Here is a 24,141-nt window from a genome sequence, read left to right on the forward strand (position 1 = left end):
ATCTGCCCAGGAATAAAGATCACAGGCAAGAAATAATAGCAAAGAGGATGAATGGAATAGGAAAACACATGGAGGAAATGGGAAGAGTGCTGTTACAATGTGGGAACTTTACTCAATATCATGAATCAAAACCTCCAAGAACTATGGGACATTAATTTGCTAAGTAACCCATCACCCAAATAAAAATAACTTAAAAGGGGGGGGAAATCCTTTTTTGTTTTGTTTTGGTTTTGTGAACTGTTTTTCTAAAAGCTTCTTAGCCTTCTTACATTCCCTGTCCGGAAAAGTTTATATAAGTATTCTATCCTCTGCGCAAATGAGACTACATTTATGGTACATGTAATTCTTTCAAGTCTAGATTTAATATTTAGCAGCTTATAATAAATATCATATATCTTAAATATTTTTCATAGTCATGTTACCTAAGAATACAGAGCAAATACCCACAATCCTCTCTGCACTGAAATTAGAAGGCTCTCACTGTCTCATATCTCTGTCTTGGGGGAAAAAAATCACACCTGAAGTATCTTCAGAAAGCATAAGTAATTATGGAGGGAAAACCAGCAAAGAAAATGCTACCATCAATGGACTTCATTTGCTGGGAATTTAGGATTATTGCTAAGGGTGACTTCATTAGTCCTAAAACAAATATCCTTTCATCTAAGCAGTTACTATCTTCCAGCCCTAGTTATACTCAACAGCACCTAAAAACAACAACAATTTCCATTAAGCTATAGTCTAAGTTTGAGGATGTTTTCATCCATTCATTATTAGAGTAAATCTTTAGGTGTGAGAAGTTATCATGAAAAATGTCTACTACTTTAGGATTTGTTCAGAGAGAAATCCTTGACTGCTTATTGATTTTACTCTGAGGAGAGTGGTAAGAAACAAGGAGCACAGGAAAAACGAGGCCAACCATTTGCAGCCTCGGGATAGTTTATGACTGAATCAGAGAGAAGTGAGTGAGATACACTGTTGAAATTTTGTGCCTTAATGACCTATTATTTAATACCTTCCATGTGTTCTACAATAAAATCCTCATTGCTGGACCAAAAGGCAATATCATGATAGATGGAGAAAATGTTAAAGTTGTCAATGATTTCATCTTACATAGATTCACAGTCAACAACCAAGTATCAGCAGTCAAGAAACCAAAAGACATGTTGCATTAGGAAATTCTGCTGTCAAGGAACTCTGCAAAGTGCTAAACAACAATTCCTATTTGAAGACTAAAATGTGCCTGATTCAGACCATCAGACCATAGTTCTTTTCTGTCACTTGCTATGCATCTGAGAGCTGGAAAGGAATAAGGATGACAGAAGAAGAACTGATTTCTTTTAGCAGTGGTGTTAAAGAAGAGCACGGGACATCCCATGGACTGCTAAAAGAACAAACAAGTAATTGCCTTGGAGAAAGTGCAACCAAAGTTTTTCTTAGAAGCAATGATGGGGAAACTTGGTTTTATATTCTTTGAACAGATTGTTAGGAGGGGTCAGTTCTTGGGGGAAAACACATCACGCTTGGAAAGGTGGAAGGTCATTGAAGGAGAGGAAGGAAGATCCTTAATGAGATGGACTGACACAGTGACTGTATCAATAGGTCTATCAGAGATGATGAGGCTGGCATAGGACAGGGCTCAGATCTGTTACACCCAGGGTCACTGTGACTCATAGTTGACTCAACAGCACCTGCCACCACCACCACCACTACCACCACCACATGTTCTATGTAACAATAACTCTACTTTGTATTAGTAAAAAAGAAAAAAAAAATCTTATAGACTATAATGGGGAAAAGTAGCAATATCACATTTACACACTTACAGCAATAAAATATCAATAATGATACAAAAAAGGAACCTTAACATCTCAGGAAACTGTCACAGTCTCCACCATGGTCAGGCCCATTGTTAAAGCCACTGTGTCAGTCCATCTCACTGAAAGTCTCAATTGTTCACTCTGCATCTGAAAGTCAGACAGTGAATAAGGAAGATCTAAGAGGATCTGATGCCCCTAAACTGTGGTGTGGGAGAAGAGCACTGAATATACCATGAACAACCAAAAGGATAAACAAATCTGTACAGGAGGGAGTCCAACCAGGGCACCTCTCAGAGGCAAGGATGGTGAAAGGTTGTCTCCTACACTTTGGGTGCGTTATCAAGAGAGGCTCGTTGTTGAAAAGGCTGGCATGAATAAAGCTTGCTAAAAGTAGTATACATACCCAATGATTCTAATTTGGTAAATATGTATGTCATCTTATATTTTAAAAAAACTAATAGTGATAGGATGCAGCAGTCTATAAAGGTTTTCTGCATTCTGTAAGATTTTACTTTTCTCCTTTTTTGTTTTCCACATTTTCTACAATCACTTTCCATGGCTTTTACTATATAAAATGTGGCTTAAAGTATTGATATGAAGAAAGATACGTGGAAGCAAAAAAAGTTGATAAAGTTGATGTATTTTCTTTAAGGCTAGAATTTGAAAAATTCATCTTCTCATAATATGCAGGGAAACAAAAAAAACCCCTGCACATGAACAGCAAACAATCTGTTTCTGGGAATCTGCGACTCTTTCTAAACTCTTGCCATTCTCCAAAGACTAATGATTTCTGTTAGTAGGACCAAGATTTCAGAGTAGCACATAATATGACACCAGCCCAAGGCATACTGCATTTGCCTTGGGAAATCATAGCTAGTTTTCTAAAAGAATCCTCATTAGTACAAGCAGACTTTTTCCAAAGCACAAGCACTTATACTCCTCTTCCAACCAGATATACCTAAATAGATTGCCATTGTTGTTATATGCCTCGGGTAGCCTGTGACTCATAGCGACCCTGTGTACAACAGCTCTGAAGTCTGCCCTGTCCTGAGCTAGTCTCACTGATCTAACACATTTACCCCAATTGTGCCAGTTTTCTGTATCAATCCATCTCATCCAGGGTCTTCCTCTCCTGTGTTATCTCTCCACCCTTCCAATCATGATGTCCTTCTCCAACAACCAGTCCCTTCTGGCCACATGCCCAATGTATATGAGATGAAGCGTCAAAATCCTAGCCGCCAAGGAGAATCTTGGTTTCATACTCTCCAAGATAGACTTAGTCATTTTCTAGGCAGTCCATGGTATGTTCAAGACTCTTCTCCAACACCACAACTCAAAAGCATCAATAATTCTTCTGTCATCCTTAGTCACTGTCCAGCTCTCTATGCACAGCAATTAATTGCAAAAACCTCTAAACTGACATCATTGCTTCTCAGAATTCTAGAGAGGTTCCTGACAGTTGATTTTCCCAATGCAAGCTGTAATTGTTAAAAACTTCAATCACATAACCAAAAACTCAAAATGATCAACAGAAGTCTCTAATTTTTACTTTTACACATATATTCAATCAAGTGTATATTCAAATGTACTATTTCAACAGCTGATCAATAACTCCAGTCTTAAATAGTGTATGGATGTATTGTACATCCAAAGAATATAGGGTAAAGAGTTAATCAATGGCTCACACTTAGCCCAGGCAGCTCAAAGAACCATTCTAGGGTATTATGAGCCAAATTTATGTCACATTCTTGGCTAAGCCAGCCCAGCCCCGCCCCAGTCCTGATAAAGAGCAAGATCCCACAAAGGAAGGGAGACAGAGCTCCCTCTTCAGGTTCTAAAGTCTCCAAGGCTTCTCTTGTAACTGAGGCCCAGCATGGTTAACCTGAGGAGGGGTGAGACTCATCTTTGAATTCAGGCTCCCACGATGCGGGCAGTTGTCTCTCAGCTCTGCGTGGCCATTCCTCTGGCTTCAGTCTTCCTGTTAACATCCTCCTGGCAGAAGCAGTAGGCCTTGTGATTTTTCAGCTGCTAGTTATTAATTTTTCTGATATTTCTCAGATGTGCATGATTACTTATTTCTAAATAAGAAGAGAACTGGGAAAATCTTGTTTGAGGGTCACTAAGAAAAGTGACAAAAACAAACTTCTTTCATAACCACTTTCTTTGATGAACACACTCAGTTAAGGCTAGACTTGATTTAATTTTTTTATTTTTACTGTGATTGTAACAAAACGAAATCTCAACTAGTTTTCCTTAAGGTAATTTTAAATACTCTTCATCTTTGAAATCTCTGTCCCTCTTCTATTCCCCACATCTGGCTGCTTTCAAAGACTTGTTGAGATTTTTCTCTCTACTCATTTTGAATCTGTCCTTTTTGCCTGGCCTGAGAATGGTTACCTGGTTCAGCCCTTATAGTAGGTTCTACCTAATCTACCATACTTGACTCCTAAATAGTCTGTTGCCTACATTTTATTTATTTATTTATTTTTAGCAAGATTTCTTCTGGTCTCATTCATAGGGTTGCTATGAGTCGTCTATGACTCAACTGCACTAACAACAACATATAGGGTTTAGTACATATATTTTGGGAGGGGAAGACAATTCAATCCGTAAAAAATGTTTTATGAATATTTTCTCTAATTTTTCATTTTGCTTTTGTCTTTGTTAATATGTCTTAACCAGGTATAAGTTTACATTTTTACCAGGGCTAAGTTACAATGATCAAACAAAGTTGCACATTGCTGCCATGATTAACTTCCTAAACCTGCAATCTGATCTTATTTTACTTGTGTTGGACACATATTTTGCTTGTTTAATCCAGCCAGCAATCATTATTCTAAGGAAGCATTCGTCTATCCTTGTAATAGTAATCCTACTCAGTCCACTGGGTTCCATAGGCTCCTGAACAGCTGATAACCCTCTCCTTTCAAGTTGCCTACACCCCACTGCATTTGGGCATATGTGCACCCACACATGAAAGAGGTACAGAATTCAGGCCTGCCCAAGATGCTCTCACTTCTATAGATCAAGTGATTGATCCAAGGTTACAATACGAGACATGTAATTGGCCCAATGTTGAGAAATGGAATTGGCCTTGTATTCACTAATCAGTTATTCATCGAGCTTTCGACCAAAACTGTGAAGAAAGACATTCTCTTCTCAGTGGTCATGAGCTTCAGTTGAGGTTCAACTTATCTAGGACATTCTTTCCCACAGAGAATAAAAGTCTGTCATAGAATAAAGCCAATATCAAGAACCAGCAGAGTTCAAAGACAACATGAAGCCAAGGGGAAATAAGAGGGAATGGTTCCAGCAAATTTAAAGATGTCTTTTGAACCACCAACCCCTGCTATGCTTCTGCCACCTTGGTTATGGAAGCAATATATGTTTTGGGTATTTTTCCCTTGTAAGTGCTTTCTGAATTGACTTATTGAGTTGTGAGCAAGTGTCTAAAACTCCACTATTTATAAATATTTAATAATATCACTTCCTTTAAGAAACAGAGAAAGAAACCCGAAGTATTGAGCATAGTAGCTTGCAGTTCTGGTGGTCTGTCGAGAAGACAGGGAGTTATGTTGCCAATCCAAAGGTGGGAAGTTCAAATCCAAGAGGTCTTCTCCTGTACGATTTTCAGCCTCTGAAAACCTGCCTTAGGGTCAATTCTGAGTTGGTTCCAACTCAACTGCAATGAGTCTGAGCCACACAGCCACCATAGTTTTCCAGTCACCTCAACCTGAAGTGTTTCTTTGAAATAATAAAACAATAGTAATAATAGAACCAATACCATCTCTTACAGCCATCACTGCATGTCTAGAGTGTTCCTCCTATCATGTTATTTCTTGCAATAGCCCCTGAATAAAAAAATTATTCTCTTACTTCCCCCCACATTATTCAGTCTTCCAGATCCGGCTCATTTCAGCCCCACATCCTGTTTATGTTATAGCTTTAATATACCTGAATACCTTTCTCATTCTGGCTACCTGCAAACAAGGAGCAGTTCTTTCTAAAGTTTCATCTCTGCCACTTGGCAAATCTCTCCCAGAAATCAGATACTCTGCAAATGGTTATAGATGCTGTCAGAGATGAAAGACTAAGCATTGATACCTGTTAAACTCTAATTTATCAAACAATAACTTATCACTATAAAACCTGGCAATTACACTCTTAGATGGGTATCCTAGAGAAGCAAAGCTTCTACTCACACAAAAACCTGCATAAAAAGCTTTGTTCTGAAATAGTAAAAAACCAGGAACCACTCAGATGTCCTTCAATGAATGAATAATTAGTGGTAAATGGTACTGTCAGACAATGGAATATTACTCAGGCATAAAAAAGAACTATTAATAAATTCAACAGCTTAGATAAATTGTGAGGGGCTTAAATTGTGCTTATGAGAACACCAAACAATGACAACAAAAACCCTTAGGCAATCTCAAGAAGTCATATACTATTACAGTTCATTTCTATGACATTCCTAAAATGACAAAATTATAGAAATAGGGAAATGTGTAGTGGTTACCAGGGTTTAGGGATAGGGATTGAGGGAGAACCTTGTGGTGATGAACCTGCCCTGTATCTTGTATGTACCAAGGCCAATATTCTGGTTGTGATCATGTAACAGTTTTTGCAAGATGCTACCACTGGGGTAAACTAGGTTGAGGGTACATGGGATTTCCATATTATTTCTTAAAATTTTATGTGAATCAACAAATCTCAAAATAGTACAGTTTTAAACATAATAAACCATGTCTAAAATGTGAACAAAAATAAAAATGTAAAAGTACTTTACAAATAGGCACAGTTTCGAATAACACATCCACTGTGATGCGGACACATTCAAGACGTGAACCAATCTCTCAAAAACAGGTACACGAACACCTCATTCTATTGCACTTGACAGAGACCGTGGTTTTGACAAACGATGGTATATGGCCACCTTGTTCTGAGTAAGTCTATCGGCACCATTACTCTCAACAGCATGCGTTCACTCTGTGTCTCTGTCATACTTTGGCATATCTCTCAATATTTCAAACTCTCCTCACAATATTATTGCACACTTAACCAACAACCTACCACCATCGCCACTGAATCAATTTTGACTTAAAGCAAGGCTACTGGCTAAAGTCTTTACAGGAGTAGAAAGGCTCCTCTTTCTATCTTGGAGCGACTGGTATGTTTGAAATGCTGACCTTTCAGTTAGCATTCTGATACTTAACCCACTACACTAGCAGGGCTCCCCCTAAATAGACTGCAGTAGAGTATAAACCTAAGTTACATGCACTGGGAAAGAACATATTCAAGCACTTGCTTTACTGCAATATTTACTTTACTGCAAGTGATCTAGAACCAAACTAGCACTACCTCCAAGGTGCGCCCACACAGAAGGCATGAGAGAAGTTTCCTTAAATATGAATACATGATGGGCTATTAGAAGCCACCAGATGACAAATGAAATCAGAAATCAGTAACAAGAGAGCCATCTCTGCCCTAAACAGTGAGCTGGGTCCCCGAACTCCAATCCATCACAACATGCGCAGCTGGGCTTGCATGGGGATGAGTAATAGCCACTGGTCTCTGAAATCTGATCTGTTTGCCATTTAGATCCCTGTGATTCACTGAGGCTGGCTGCAATCATATCTAAAAATACAGGAAATCTGCAGCCTAAGCAAATTTGACTCAGGGAGCCATGGGTTTTTGATTCAAATAAGGCACATTTGAAGGCAGTGTTCAATATCTGTATCACTAAGTGCAGAGGAAGTTCTGTTGAAATCTAGAAGAGTATTAGAATTATCTGTTTCCACGCATTTTATCTGGGAGTTACAGGACACCTATTCATCAGCAGGGAACATGAGCTCTAAGGTTCTCTGCAGGCTAGAATGAAGGATGCCATTCCTTGGATACTGGGTGTGGCCCACTACATACCTGCTCAAAAGAGGAAAGAGGGGGTCATGAGCGATTAAGCACAGAGTAGGGTGTGGCTGTCACATGAGTGACCAAAGGCCACTTGGCCCAGCAGTGGCCAAGACAGAGAGGGTGTGGTGCTGTGGACTTGGCATTTTCTGTTTTGTCCATTCCCACTCAGGACCTCTTCCTGACTTGCATCCATGACAAGTGGTGAGCAGGGCAGCTGATTTCTGGGAGTTAACCTGTGGACACTCCCAATTTCTTTGGTGACTGTTTTGGGATGTCCCCTTAGGGACCTGCCCTGTCACAGCTACCGCTGCACTTACCCATCAGGACAGTCAGCAACTTCTGCACTCTGGAGTTGACCCCCACGACACGGTACAGCCCTTGCTCATTGATCCCTGAGGAGACAAACAGTGATGATTTAATTAGTGGCACATCAGGACACAAGTCAAGGCAGCCTCGCCAAACAGACATTATCCCCCGCCCCCCTTCATTTTCTCAGCTCTCCTAAAAGCTGCTCTAATTAAAGTCCCCTGTCACTCAACTCAGCTCTTTGCGAAGGAGTGGGATTTGGTACAGCTGTCTAGGATTTCACGGATGTGCTGCACACTTCAGCCCTCGTGTTATAAAATCATGCATATCACTCTGCCTGGTTCAGTCACTGGAGGGGGAGGAAACCTTCCTCTTTTCTTGCTCAAGTCAGCATTTAAAGTATTTTGAAGGAGGCAAAATATATACCTCTAAATATAGACCATATGTAACAAAATTTTAATTTAGGAAGTAAAAAAAAAAGATATGATAAAAAAATTCCTATGAAAGGAAAGGATAAATGTTTTGCAATCTATTCTTACCAAGATTACAGAGTGAAATCTTTAAAAAGTCTTACTGACTGAAAATACTGAGGTCTAAGGACATGGTTAACTTTGGGAAATGTTGATCAGGACTGAGAAATTAGGAAATATGTTCATTTATTATCTAAATAGTATATTTTTTTATAAAGAAAAAAAAATCCAGATCTCATTTGTAACACACTGACTGCTTGAAAAGAAAACCTTGCCACATCAATAAATGCATTTCTACTACATATTAGTGACTTATTTTTTTACCACATGGATATACCACTGTTTGTTTATCTAATCAATTTTTAAAATATGTGGTTAATTTCTGAGTGGGTTTGTTGTTTGGTTTTTTTTTTCCATCTTAACACAATTGTGGAAACATCTTTATGTCTCAGTCTAGACCCATGGCTTTATTTCCTCAAAGATCAATTCTCAGAATTTTCATCAATTTTGACTTCTTGTTATGTGCCACTGAGTTGGAACCAACTCACAGCTGACCCTCCAGGAAGTTTTCAAAAGGCCGTAAATCGCATGGGAGGAGACTGCTCATATTTTTCCTGCATTTTTATTTTATGGCCTCTAGCTGTCATTTATATTTCTTTGTAAATTGCCTTAACTCTGTTGCAGGAAGGCACAGCAGAGACAGGCAAACATTTAAAAAGAGGATTTTTGCATTTTGAAACAAGTCGCTTGGATAAGAATACTTTTTGACTAAATTCTGTAGTTGAAAGGTTCTAGGTTTTGTTTTTGTGTCCTCTCACTCAATGCTTCACAGCTTTGTATAAAGAAATTTGTATTTCTTAAGTGATGCATGTCATAGTCTTTGCTTTACAAGACAGAAGCTCTTTCAAACAAAGGGTTGTTGTCATGAGAGCCTGCAGGATAAATGAAATTCGTATGTTTGATAATAGTCAAATCTAGTGGCAAGATGATTAACAACAGCTCTTGTCAGGGGAACAGAAGACAGGAGTATATGAACCTCTCGGCTGCCAGTACTGAGGACTCCTTTGTGACAGAAGAGATGGGGAACTATTGGGCTTAATTAGCTTCTCTGAACTCGCGGTCCTGTTCCGATGAGCCCAGGAAAGATGACTATACAATACATAAGGCCTGATTGCATCCCCAGTGCAGAAAAGCAGTAGCTTTACCTTTGTCCTTCCCTCCACCTGGGATGGTCCCCAGGTACTGGCTCCTCAGAGCAAAATCTCTTAATCTGAGGTCCTTGGATCAGTCCTCAGTGGACCATTAGAAATAATTCAGAGTCCTTAAACTTTATTGGGAAAGTAAGCACATCTTTATTTTCCGTAACCTAAAACGGAAATTACGCATTTCCTTTCCTAATTGAATACAGACAACAAACACATCACAAGTACCTTCTTAACACATTACAATTGTTACAGACATCTTAAATACTTCAAAATCATGATAGTTATTAGCTCTGACACAACCTCTTGGGTTATTTAATGAAGCAACAAAGAAACACATACTGATAAATCATAATGAGGATATGTTAAAATATTTTAATAATTGAATTGCAGTAACTGGTTTTCTGGGTAATCTTTTTTTGTGTTTGTTTTACATGAACAGGCAATTAAAAAAATTAAGTTTGGAAAGGAGTCATTGGCTTCACTAGCGAAAGAGGCCGACGACATAGAATAAACTGAGAGCTGTAGCACCAGCACCAAGGTAACGCGACAGGCAGAAATACACAAAACTTTAGCACTTGGGGAGTTAATGAGTCACTTAAAATCGGGGACCAGCAGGTAGCAGGCATGACCTTCACTGGGCACAATGCCATCTGCGAGTTACTTTACCTCTGGTTTCCACAGCATGGATGCACTTCCTGATGATGCTGAAGCCGATGCTGTCCAACTGCGCCACTGTAAAGAGCAAGAGAAGCCAGTCAAGAGGCTGGTCATGCACCTCAAGCCCAGAGCAGACCAGTCCCTGGCATGCTTATGATATGAAAGGCTGAGAAAATAACAATAATAATAGGTCTAAAGATAATAAACTGAATGGATTATTTAATTTCATTTTCACAGTCACTGAAAAAACTGCAGCACAGAGTGATAAATGCCTTGCTTGGGGAGTCACTAGGCATCCTGAAAATCACTTTGTTAACAGACACTGTAGGACTCACTGCCTACTGGTCCTCTTCAAATTAGTACAAATGCTGAGTAATGGTCTTATGGATTATCTCATTCAATCCTTGAGAGTCTCCCAGGATGATATCATCACTAGCCCCATAATGCAGATGGAGAAACTGAGATCTGGCAGGGTGAAGTACGCTTCCCAAAATTACAGAGCTAAGCACGGGGGAGGCAGGCTCTAGCACCCTCAGCCTGAATCACCACCAATGACACAAGTCAGAGAGACGTATAGTTTTGCTCAAGACATCAGAATAAAAGGGTTAAAGACCAAAAGGAAAATGGAACAGCCAACAGTAAAGAACCTACACAAAGGAAGAACTCAACCCTTTATGTGGAAAACTGGAAATGTCACTGTATTCTCTAAATCCATTGACAGCATTAAGAAAATAAACGATCAACAGCAGTGGCTTTCCCCAAAGTGTAGAGCAGATCTAGCATCTAGGTTGGAAATTCACCTAAATTTATCCCCACACTTTGCTTATCCAGTGATAAGATGTGTGTGGTAATAGGTAGAAATGGGTTCATCTTTGACCTCCTTGGGTAATTAGGCATGGTATTCTACTCTTTAAATGTTCTGAATGGAGAAGCGAGTGGTACACAGTAAGGAAGTGAGCTTTTTAAATAGTTTGTCATCATTGAAGGGCATGGGATAAACTTGTAAAATGTAACAAATGAACAGAAAGTGAATTCATCTTGAATCTAATGCAAATGGCGTATTTTCCCAATTCTTAACTAAGAGCCAATGAAGAAAATCAAGGGAAAAAAAACCACTGAGAATTCCAAAATCAAACCAAAAAAATGGATTCTAATTTCCCATAACATCTCTTCCCAAAGAAAAATAGCTTTGTACTAACATGCATACTTACTGCTAAGGGGAATGTACCATAAACACACTCAGCCTCTGAGATAGTAAGGAAAGTACCAGAAAAGAACAGAAAACAATGCTTTTCTCCCTGGAGACCACCTGTTCTAAAAACCAGTCTTTTCATTCTAGAAGCTACAAGAAGCCTCCTAACTCAATTCTTGGCTTTTTTCCAACATAAACTCAGTATTTATGCTCTGTGCAAAGTAGGAGAGTGTAAGGTTCCTAAACAGAACACACAAGTCAGATCAAAGTCTTTGTTCCAACTGAAACCCAATTAACTCATACTAAGACATTTTTAAAATGTAATAACAAGCTATAATTTAGCTAACTAAAGTATACAGTTTGTTGATGTTAGTTTACTTGTTGTTGTTGTTGTTATGTGCCATCGAGTCGTTTGCGACTCATAACGACCCTATGTACAAAAGACCTAAACCGTGCTCTATCCTGTGCCAACTGCACTGCCTCTGACACACACCCATCCCGATTACCCCAGTCACTGAATCAATCCACCTCATAGAGGGTCTTCCCCTCCTGCGCTGTCCCTCTACTCTACCCAGCATGATGTCCCTCTCCAAAGACCTGTCTCTCCTTACAACATGTCCAAAGTATGTCAGACGGAGCCCCAGAATCCTTGCCTCCAAGGAGTAGCCTGGTTTAACCCTCTCTGGCATGAATCTGTTTGTTTTCTTGGCAGTCCATGGAACATTCAATACTCTTCTCCAGCACCACAGCTCAAAGGCGTCAATTCTCCTTCTATCCTTCCTAGTCACTGTCCAACTCTCTGATGCATAACAAGTGATTTCAAAGACCATGGCCTATATCAGGCGCACCTTAGTCTCCAGAGACACTGTTGCTCTTGAGTACTTTAGAGAGTAGTTTACTTACCCAAAAAAAAAGCCTCTGTATCAATTATCTAAACAATTTTCATTAAAAAGCCTATACCCATTAGTAATCAATTTCTCATTGCTAATTTTACCTGTGACCCTGGTAACCACAAATCTTTCTTTTTTTATTTTCTTATTTTAAATTATTATTATTATTATTATTAATTTCAATGAACATCCACAGAGATTTTGGAATTCCATTCATTCATTGTTGCACTTTTCTCCCCATCCCCCACCCCCAATTCACTCCTCTCCTTGAAAAGCAAAAGACAAAGCGATTTTTTAACCATAAATATTTACCTATTAGGAGTATTTCATAGAAACAGGATCATACTATATATGGCCTTTTGTCTAGTTTCTTTCATTTGCATGGTGTTTTCAAGGTTGATCAAGATGTAAGGTGTATTAATTCTTTTTAAAACTGACTAATGTTCTAGGACCTGGATATATTTAATGAATCTGCTTCTTTAGATAATGGGGCATTAAAGTTACTTTAACTCTTTGGCTCCTGTGAATAATATGACTGTCAACATTTATGTAAAAGTTGGCGGACAAGTTTCAGTTTTGTATACTTTGGGGGAAGACCTGCTGGGTTATAAAGGAACTCCATGCTTAACTCTTCAGGAATTGCCAAACTGATTTCTAAACTGGTGTCAAACAACTGCACTGTACATTGGTCCCAATGTCTCCACATCCTTACCAACATTTCTTATTGTCCTTTTTATTATAGTAATCTTAGGGGGTGTGAAGTGCCATCTCAGGGTGGTTTTGATTTGCATTTCCTGTCTGACTAAGGATGTTGGGCATCTTTTTGCGTGTAGGAGAGGACATTCATTCCTTTATACAGTAGTCAGAAAAAAAAAAAAAAAAAAGAATAGTCTTCTGGAAAGTATGAATCGGGGCAGGGAGGGGGAGAATACTCTATGTACTTACAGAGGTTTCCAGAATGCTTATAACTATTATTCCATGGCCAGTTGTAGCCTTGGAGTTCTATTGAGAGATATCTAAGAAAATCTATCCATAGGGACACTAGTCAAAGACTTTTGGGAGGAAAAAAATCCAGCTATCATTGTATATCTAGTGTTTGGGAAGGTGTGGAGATAGATCCCAAACTTGAATGTTTAAGATTAAGCTTGAGAACACAGGCTTAATGCCTTAATATTTGTGTGTTATTCTACTTTCTTTTGCCATTAATGCCAATAAAAGTTTTGGGAAATTGTCAAGAATCAAGCAATTGACATGATGACCTAATACTGGCCTGAAAATACCTACTCATAAAGTCAATCCTCTAACTAATGTGAAAAACAAGGACAGATTTACATATAACCCTGTAGAGACAGATCAGTCCTTGGGTCTTTTTTTGTGGAACTGTGAGAAGTCAGGCCTTTCTTCATAGTATCTAATGGAGAAAAAGAAAATATAATCCAAGTATATCTAGGGAAAAAAAAACCCCATCCACTTGTAGTAACTACAATTAGCTCTCATGATATAAATATGTTTTGTGAGTCAGAACCAACTCGTAGCTGACCCTTGTCCATCTCTCTCACAGAGTAGCTGGCAGATTCAAACCACATGCTTTGGGGTCCACAGTGCAACCCCTTACCACTAGACCACCAGAGTCCCAGTCCAGAGCATATTACACTGTGAAGGCCTTGATTCTTCAGTGATTTGAATCTACTAGCTGACCTGAGGGAAGAAGATAAACAGCCTCCTCCTGTTAAAATTTACAGCCTCAGAAACCTGATGGATGGTCTTTGTGAGCTGGAATGAACTCCATGGTGGAGTTTATAGAAATTACAGTTTCTTCTTAAGGAAATGGCAAAGCAATAGCTTCTACACTAAAGTTCCTCCTCTGCCTTTCCTCACTAATTAATTTTAAACCAGCAGATTCGTTCTCCTGAAATAAATCTTACACAGATATTACACACCAAGGCCTCATGCAGTTTACATGTAATGCAGTATTTATTAACACACATTAGTTGTCTAAGCCCAAGAGCATATAACATTTGCATGCTGCGAAGTCAAACCTTAAGAACTCAAATTAACTCTCTGTCGGGCTCTAATGTGTTCAAGTTAGATGGTAATTATTATTGATGGCAATAAGCTAAAATTATGTTAAGAAATAGAATTCACAGTAAATACCAGTTTTCCCAAGAGAGAACTTATGAAATACAATTTAACAATCATTGTTCTAAATATCGAAACTGGGACTGGTATAAATTATCATCCAGGAATTTCCACATCCCATCCTCCACCTGCACACAGAGACTGGACTTTTCCCCCCCATCCACTTGACTTTCCTGCTGACCCTGTAATGAGGTTACTAATAATTAACAACAACTTTAGTATTTAGCATGCGCTGACCACCACTAATGTGATAGGAGCTGCAGTGCATCCATGACCAGACAATTAGCCCTGATCTCTGCCCAGTGGGTACATAAGCTAATTGAGCCCTCCTAGTCAGAAAAGTGACTTCCCAATAAAAGGTTTAGTACACCATCACCACAGAGCAGAGGCTGTTAATGGAAGAAGTCTGAGCGGCCCGCCAGATGGAAGCGGCTGTCCATAATCCCCTCAAGCAGGTGATTCAGCTCTTTTACTGAGCCAAGGCTCTGAAAAGGTCAGGGATTTATTTGCAATTTCAGTATCCTTATAATCTCCAGAAATAATCTCTCATTAAATGTCTACTAGGCTTGCATTATTCCCTTAATTTGACATGCGATGAGTTGTTGCAGTACCAAAGGCTCCCAGGCCTGTCATCCACTATCAGGCTACAGAGGCTTGGACCAGCTTTCCTCCACCCTTTGCCCCAAGTTCAGAGCCACTCAGACACAAGGCCATCTAAGTAGCTATCACATAATGCATGTTCACAGAGTTTACACCAATGCACACTCTGACTTTCCAAGTCAGGAATGTGTCATCCTCTTAACTGACAACACCTGATGTCTGGTTCCTTCTTTTCAAGAAAAGAGGAGAAAGGGTTGCAAAATCCCATTTACTCAAGTTCTGTGGGGACTTTTCCAACTCAAACTCAATTCATTCATGCCACAGACATTTTTCAAATTGAGTGGTAAGTTGAATTTGGAGAATGTCAGGGGCAGACCAGGGATGTGTTCTGAGATACCTAAAATAATCTTCAATTTGTACTGTCTATGGTATGAATTTTGTGGAGGAATGACATGTTAAATTAAAAACAAGGGGAAAAAAACCCTCCAAACAACAAAAAATACCCCAAACAACAACAAAAACCCTATTATGCTCCAAAGGGCTTAAAAGAATACCGCACTATGTTGTTGTTGGTTGCCACTGAGTAAATTCTGACTTAATTTTATTGTGTAGGAGATGGGGGCTGAGAGGCCAGATAGATAAACAAGAACTCTTAATGGTCAGAGCCATATATAAGGTTCATAGTAGTGGTCATGCTCTTCAGCTTCTGGCATCTCAACTAAGAAGCTGTTCCTTGGCATTTCCCTACCTTCATAAAATGAGGTGTGCAGGTGCTGGTAGGAGGTGGTAAGAAATGAAGCAAAATCCTCAGCCCATTCTCTCATTCATATCAGAATCATGACCAAATCCCCCACTTCTATCCTTTATGTCTTTCAATCTTGTCTAGTTCTCCCTGGGTCTCCCCACCACAATCCTGGGGTAGGCCTCCATCGTGTGTTGACAGGAGAGCTATAATAACTCCTTACCTAGTCCCCTCACACTTCAGGAGGAGGGGTCTCCTCACATCTCTGCTAATCTGTCTTCCATACTGTAGCCTGAGAGATCTTGGCAAAATATGACTATGTCACCTCTCTGTTTAAAATATCTCAATGGCACCAATTTTCCTTGGGAAGATAACTCAGATTTTTAACATAGTCCACTGAACCTTGTGTGGGCCTGACCTTTGGCTGACCCCTCGTGAGTTCCTCAGTACCCCAACCCCAACCCCAGCCACACCAGCTTGCTTTCAGAAAATTCAATTCCCACACTCTGTCCAATCTTTGTAAAGCCCTTCGTGGAAGCCTGTAGGTCCCAGTAACTGCAAATCCAAGCCCCACATCTATTATCATTTCCTCAGAAAGTCTCCCTGATCTCTCCACCTAGGTGTAGGTCCTCAGATCTGATCACTGAGCTCTCTTTTCATGGAACACAATATATCTGCCAAGTGACAGGTATTTGTATGGTTGTGCAAAACACCTCTATCCCCCAAACTAGAATGTGCATTCATGACAGCAAAAGTCTATATATTATGTTTTTATTTTATTCACTATTTTATTTCTTTTAATATCTCTGTCCCTCATTCTGCATGTGTGTATGTGTGTATGTGTGTGTTGGGGTAGGACACATAGACAGTGGCAGAGAAGAACTGCTGAGATGTAGTGTGATATAGTCAAAACAATCTTTCAAATTCCAATGATGCAAACCTTATTAGAGCAGGTGAGCTATCTGAGTTTTCTTGTCCTCAGTTTTTTTCAACTTTTGTGAAGCTTTAAAGGTTAAATAAAGAAATGAATGGCCTGACCTAACCACTTCCTTCCTTCCTGTATCAATACAAAGAGGTATTAACCATCAAACATAACAGCCCCAAGAATGAGGCCAAGAGAAAGAAAATAAAATGTGCAAGCCAAGATAGGAAACAGAGGAGGGGAAGCCAGTTCAGATTTTCCTGGACACTTTCAGAAACCCTTTGCCTGGCCATCAAGGCATCATCATCATCACGGACATTAAGAGTCATGAGGGCTGAGATGGTGGTCTTTCCATGTCACACCAACTAAGCCAGTTAATCATCAGGCCTAATGGTCAAGGAAGCCCCCAGAAAACACAAGCATAAAATAGTGGAACCTTCCTCTCCGGAGCTTTGTGCCACCCAACAGGCTCCGTTCTTCAAATCCAAGAGCATCTTTTCTAAACATCAGTGACGGGCTCTCGTTGAATTCCAATCCTCAGTTCTCACTATTCCCGCATACTTAATTCTTATCAGTCTATGAAAGGCATGAGAAGACTGCCAATTTTTAAAAGAAAGGACTTTTTTAATGCAGTGAGGTCCATGGGTGATGTAGATAGTCAAAAGTGCTTCACTGCTAACCAAAAGCTTTCAAAAAAAAGTCAACTCAGAGACACTGCAAAACTAAGACATTGGAGATCAAATTCAGCAAAATCACTCCTTCAAAATCCTTGGGGCGTAGTTCTACTCTAACCCATCTGCAGTCACCGTGAACTACCATTAACTTCACAGCAACTGGCTGCTCCCCACCCCCACCTCCACCTCCACCCCTAATACCATAGGTAGAATGATGGGAAGTAGAGCAGTTGGTTGGTAGGTACAAGCTGCTGACTCTGGTTAGAAGACCAATACTTAGACCGCTGCATCACCACTGCTCCGTGATAGAAATCTAGTTTGGAAAAGCCATGCTTTGTGTGGGACACTACACGCATCACAGGAATTCTAATCAGACCTTCAAGAGACAAATCCAGACCAGAGGCACAGATTTGCGTAATTAACCCGAAGATACACTTGAAAGAATACTTGCTTTCCTTTTCCTTTCTTTTTTTTTTTTTTTCCTTTTCCTTTCTTAAAGCTTCTGTTCAACATGTTTTCCCTAGTTTGAATATTTTTTCTAGAAAACTGCCAATTTCCCTTTAGCAGGGGAAAAAAAAAAAAGAGTTGTAAGTTTTTTTGTAGAAGAGCTGGAATTTGCTGGGAAAACTAGCTACACAAAAGCAAGAGGACTGACATGTAAACAAGAGAAATGAGAGACAAGCTGCTTCTCCTCCCAACGTGGGTGCAGTTGCTGAGACGAGGGCACCCTTTCACGGGCAGCTCCAGGATGTTCTCACCACAGACCTTTAATCAATTTCTCAATGGGATTTGCTCTTTAGACTCAAGTTTGCCTCAGCTCATTCTGAATTGAATCTATTTCAGCACCACTAAAACCCATGAAGAGCAGTTGTGTTGAACTGAATACAAAATCCACCTGGAGGATAGATTTCCAATTGGCTCACACCCTTAGATGGAAGACTGAGGGCTCATTCCTTTCCTCCCAAACATGTGAAACTCTAAGGTGGCTGAGGTTTTGGGGCTGTGTCCCTAGGAATCTGGTTTCATGGTTACAACTCTTAGAAGCTTCCAGGTGTGCTCTGGGAACTTCCTGGTTTACAATTATTTAGGTGAAAATTCTCTACTCTGGGAATAGATGTTATTATTTTTAGGTGTCACCAAATCAGCTCCAACTCAAAGCAAATCTACATACAACAGAGTAAAATGATCCCCGGTCCTGTGTCATCCTTCTAATTGTTGCCATGTGCAATCCCACTACTGTGACCACTGTGTCACCTCGCCCACTGCATGTCTTCCTCTTTCCCCCTGACCTTCTATTTAACCCAGACTGAGATCCTCTTCCAAGGATTGGACCTTCCTGATAACATGTCCAAAATAAGAGGGGAAATCTCACCACTATGTCTTCTAAGAAGCATCCTGGCTATATTTCTTCCAAAACAGATTTGAGGATTGCATACAGTCAATTGGCAATCCCAGATTAGTTCTCAAAGATCCTGTGTTCCATCCCATTGCCCCGTTCACAATGCCTTCTACTCCGCTTACTGGTTGACAAGCAGCAAGAAAATAAAAACAAATATTAACAAGTGAAGTAAAGCAGAGAGCAATAGCATGTAGTGGAGAGAGCTTTAAAGTCAAGCCGACCTGGGTTAGAGGTCTCAGCCACCTTGGGCTAGGGATGAACTCAGGCATGGCCTCCCTCACCTGTATCGTGGTATAATCTATCTAAGAGTTGTGAGGGTCACTCTAAAGAAACGGACTTATTTATATTCAATAATGACCACATCTTGTATTGTCCTCAACTCTCTCATTGCCATTGCCATTGCATTAGAACACAAAGCTGGATCCTCTTACAGGGTTTTGAAAGTTGTAAGTTGCCAAAGTTGTCCCTCTTCCTCCCTCAAAGCTGCGGGAGGGTTGGAACTGCCAAAGCGGTATCATCTTGGATTGGGAGAACAACTTCCGACAGACTCTGCTCATTATGATGCTACTAACATCCAAATTTTCTCAGGAGTCACGAAATAAAAACACATGTTAAACAGAAAATCTGCAGGCAAGGACCTCTTTAAAATACTGAAGAGCAAAGATGTGCCTAACCCATGCTGTGGTATTTTCAATTGCTTCCTATGCAGGTCAAGGGTGGGTAATGAAAAAGGAAGACGAAAGACTTGGCATGCCTGTGAATTGTGGTGTTGGTGAGGAGTATTAAATATTCCACGGAGTGCCAAAAGAACAAATTAGTCTCTTGTAGGAAATGCAGCCAGAGTGCAAGGATGGTGAAATTCTGTCTCACATTCTTTTGGTAGGTTGTCAGGGGCACCCAGCAGAACTTGGAAAAAGACATCATGTTTGGAGAAGGGCAAGGTGACTGAAAAGGAGGAAGATCCTACTGAATGCAACAACGGGCTTGAGAATGGCAGAGATCCTGAGCATGGCGCGGGGCAGGACAAGGCTTTAGCAGCCTGTTTGGTTTTTTAATAGTATCACTCTAAGTTGTAGTTGACTCAGTGGTATCTAACAAGAAACATCAAATATCTCAATCCAATGTTGTTGTTGTTATGTGCTGTCGAATCACCTGAGACTCATAGTGACCTATGTACAAGAGCCCTAAACCCTGCTCTACTCTTCCTGTACCACTGTCCTAACATGCCCTAGACTACCTGCCATCTGGCTGAAAGGACAAGATGGGACAGTCCTATATTCTACCAGATGAACGTCCTATAAAATGCAGTCATCTTTGATTCTGGGAATTCCCTCATATTCCACACCTAACTCATCAACCAGTTATGTCACTTCTGACTTCAAAGTTGTCCAGAATAGAAAACTTCCATCTCCCTGGACAACATCTTGGGCTAGATCATCATCATCTTTTGCTAGGACAGCCTCAACAGCCTCCTATTTTTTTCCTTCCCCCCCCGCCCCTGCCCCCTGCCTCCCCTAACAGCCTATTCTCCACTCAGCAGTCAGGGACATCTTTTCAAATACATATCAATTCATGCTACTCACCTACTCCTAATTCTCTGGTGACTTCTCATAAGGCTAAATACAAACTCTTATCTCCTCCTGACCATGGCCTCACTTGGAAGAGTCTCAGCCTATTGCCCACTCCCTCTCCTCTTGGGCTCCTCCGGTCATGTCACAATAGCTCTTCTTGACATTCTAGAACAAAGGTGATTCATTCCTTCCACTTCAGGGGTTTTTGTTTGTGTCGGTCCACCTGCTAATTCTTCACATGTCTCACTCCCTCCCTTTTCTCAGGTTTCTGATTAAATAGCACCTCTTCTGAGAGACCTTTCCTCAAAAATTGACCAAACCATCTCTTGTTAATCTCTATCCTCTCGCTCTTATTTTTTTATACACTTATCAGTATTTCAAATTATACTTTCATTTAACATATTCGCTAAATAGGCCGTTTCTTTCAGGAACATAGGGTGCCTTTGTAGCAAAATGGATTACATGTTGGGTTGCTAAATCAAAAATTATTAGCAGCTCCAATGCACTGGCCACTTAGGGGAGAAAAGTGAGGCAGTCTACCTTTGTTACTGGACAATGTAGTTAATTAATTACATTAATTAATCAATGGTAATTAATGTTCTAAAACAAAATGTCTATCAATAATTATACAAAAAATGAGTATCTTTTGCAAACCTTCACTGAAATGAAAAAGAAAATAAATAAATTAATAATAATCAACATAATGTTACAGATAGATCTACACCTTTGGAAATCTAAATAGTGGGAAGTCATTCATTCAATAGCAGTGTGGTTGATGATCTTAGTACCATAAATACATGATAACAGCTACTTTACTTACTCTATTCAACACTTCAGTAAACATTTTCTGAATGAAGGAACAAATACAACCTGCATTTTCACTAGGTAACACATCAGGAACCAATAGGCAAAGAGTAGTCCACACTCCAGGAATCACAAGGTTGAACATACTGGTAACTTCCAGAGTTCAGAAGGTCTCTGATATGATGCATAAACCAAATGTTGGTGGTGGTGTTATGTGCCACTGAGTGGCCTGCGACTCATAGCGACCCTACATACAACAGCTCTGAAGCCTGCCCTGTTCTGAGCCAGTCTCACTGACTCTGACACATCTATCCCTATTACCCTATTTATTGTATGAATCCATCTCATCCAATCATCTCTCCTAAGACTGACCAAATAAGATTGATCACCCTCTGGTCTCTATAAAGGCAGGTGATTGGAATTTTATTCCCTCACACACTAGATAAGTAACACCTGTAGAAATATAAACGGAGAGAGACATACAGCAAAGCAAGTAAAACAAGCAGCAGATAAAGAGATGAAATCCCTGCCTAGACTCAAGTAAACTTACCAGCAATTCATCGAAGTCAAAAAAGGGTGTAAGAGGGTGTAAATAGTGGTCTAAGTCTTGATAAGGGATAGGCAGTCTAAGTGGCAGTGTTTGGGTTCTCACATAGCCCAAGGAGAAGATCACATGCCAGCTGAGGGGGAAAGAGTGTTTCTTTGTAGGGGAACATCTGCCATCTCCTAGTCCACCTTAAAATTCTCAATCAAGAAAGCGTGAAAAGCACGGCTCAATGCAATCAGCTTAATCAGGACCATTTGTCTCCTACACAAGATCTTGACATCACGAGAGTGAAATACAGTCTAGAAGCCTTAATTTCTTCCTGCCTGGTGTCTATCTGGGAGGTTGTCCACTGATTTAAAAACCAAAATAAATCATCACCAGCTTTCTCAACATGGGAGTGTCTAAAGCACCAGGTTCATCAATCTCTCCTTCCACCTTGACTTGCCCTAGAAGAGGTTTGAGACTTCTGGCTCCTGACACTCTGCAGGATGGCATTCCAAATCGGAGGCCCACGATTTGATCCCTGGAATCAATAAGCCCAATGGCTTGTGAGATGGCTCTATGTCTCTGCTCTGGTTCATTATCTTCTGCTATATGAAGAGAGAGCTATAAAAATTAATTAAAGCAATGTCTGCAATGGCAATGAGAAATAAAAAGAATGTACAAATATCTTATCTTTTTATAAACAGGCTCTGGTTTTGGATAAAGGTATTAACAACAACAACAGGAGAGTTCTTTTGGCCTAGTGGACAGAAAGTGATGCCACCAAGCCAAAGGTGGGTGACCTTAATCTATGGCACTCAGGCCTGGTTTTAATTGTTTTTGGTCAAACATTCTTCGAGGTCGTATATCCCTGGTCTGTTCACTTGCTGTACAGAGGTAACTCATGGTTGCTGTGAAGCTGAACACTGTGACACTGATGAGTCAAATGAAATAATGGTTACCCATGGTCGACAGTGTTTGCTGGAGCTTCCTGATTAAAACAAGCTTGGAAGCAGGAGTGGCATCCACTTCCGAAACAGCTTGCCTCTGGAAAGTCTATCAACATGAAGAAACGATGAAAAGCATTCAGGTCTTTTATTCATAGGGTCACTATGAGTTGTCTATGACTTGACAGCACTTAACAACAACAATAACAAACAGTAAATGATAACAGCTAGTGATTGTTTAGAATGACAAGCACTGGGGGAAGCTCAAGATTTCTACTTTAATCTCATCTAATTATCCTAATAATTCATAGATCATTAAGCTGTGACCTAGTGAAATGAATTAAATCTTCCCAGGCCACACACACTTAGGAACTCTAAGACTTGGAATCCAATCATAGTTTAATACTTCAGAGCCCACACTCTTAACCACTATTCGATACTTCCTTCTAAGTGGGCACACACCCCCATGGATGACCCTCTATCTTTTCCAAGGCTGTAAATTGCACAGGAGGGAATTATCCGGTTTTTCCCTATAAAGGTACAGGTGGATTTGAACTGCTGGAGATGAGCAATCTTTGGATTAGTAGTGCAACTTGCTACAGACTATAAGAGCTCCCAAGTGTGGATTAAGAGTACTATATAAAACAAAAAAAAACCAACCAAAACAACCTATTAAGGCAACTTATTGGGACCTCTAAGACAGGGTAGGAAGAATATCTGGTGGCCTCGTGGCAAGAAGCTGTGCTGCAATCTCAAAGGCACATGGTTCAAATCTACCAACTGCTTTGTGGGAAGAGGATGGGCAACCTCTTCCCATGCGATTAACTACCTCTGAAAACCCACTGGTGGGTCAGCTACGGGTCGGTTCTGTGTTGATGGTTCATAACCACCACAACAACAGATGGCAGAATTGCCCTGTATGAGCAAGATTTCCAAGGCGGTAAACCTTGACAAGAGCGAACTGTCACATGGTTTTCCCAAAGACCAGTTAGTGGGGGGAAACCTACAGCCTTCTGTTTAGCCATCAAGAGCTTGACCATGTGCTATCAGGGTTCCCTGTAGCAATTCATATCCCCTGCTAAACTTTATATGGAATTCCTGGGTAGTGCAAATGGATAATACATTATGCTGATAACTCTAAGAAACTTAGCAGAAATGTCTAGTGATCTCCTTCTAAAAACGAGCCACTGAAAACGTTATGAGGTACAGTTCTACCCTGGCACATGTGGGGCAGCCAGGAGCCGGAGCTGATTCAATAGTAAATGGTAACTCCATACATGCTCAATGCTGAGGAGCTGTACGAAAACCTGCCAATGGAAGGAGTAATGACTGAGTGACCACAGCTTGCACACAGGATGAAGCTT

The 24,141-nt window shown here is 40.2% G+C and overlaps 1 protein-coding gene across 2 annotated transcripts in view; it reads right to left on the minus strand.

Moving 5' to 3' along the window:
* ARHGAP26 (Rho GTPase activating protein 26) overlaps positions 1–24,141 on the minus strand; it is a 636,281-nt gene that overhangs the window by 247,617 nt on the left and 364,523 nt on the right. For both annotated transcript variants that reach the window (XM_006891116.1, XM_006891115.1), the window contains exons 13-14: positions 10,378–10,443; positions 8,048–8,122 (exon numbers count right to left, since the gene is read on the minus strand). In XM_006891116.1, coding sequence (XP_006891178.1) covers positions 8,048–8,122; positions 10,378–10,443 — 141 coding nt within the window. The remainder of the gene's footprint in view (positions 1–8,047; positions 8,123–10,377; positions 10,444–24,141) is intronic.

Source organism: Elephantulus edwardii, unplaced genomic scaffold (genome assembly GCF_000299155.1).
Source record: "Elephantulus edwardii isolate Elephantulus edwardi_28Jun2011 unplaced genomic scaffold, EleEdw1.0 scaffold00095, whole genome shotgun sequence".
In the NCBI taxonomy this organism is placed as follows: Eukaryota; Metazoa; Chordata; class Mammalia; order Macroscelidea; family Macroscelididae; genus Elephantulus; species Elephantulus edwardii.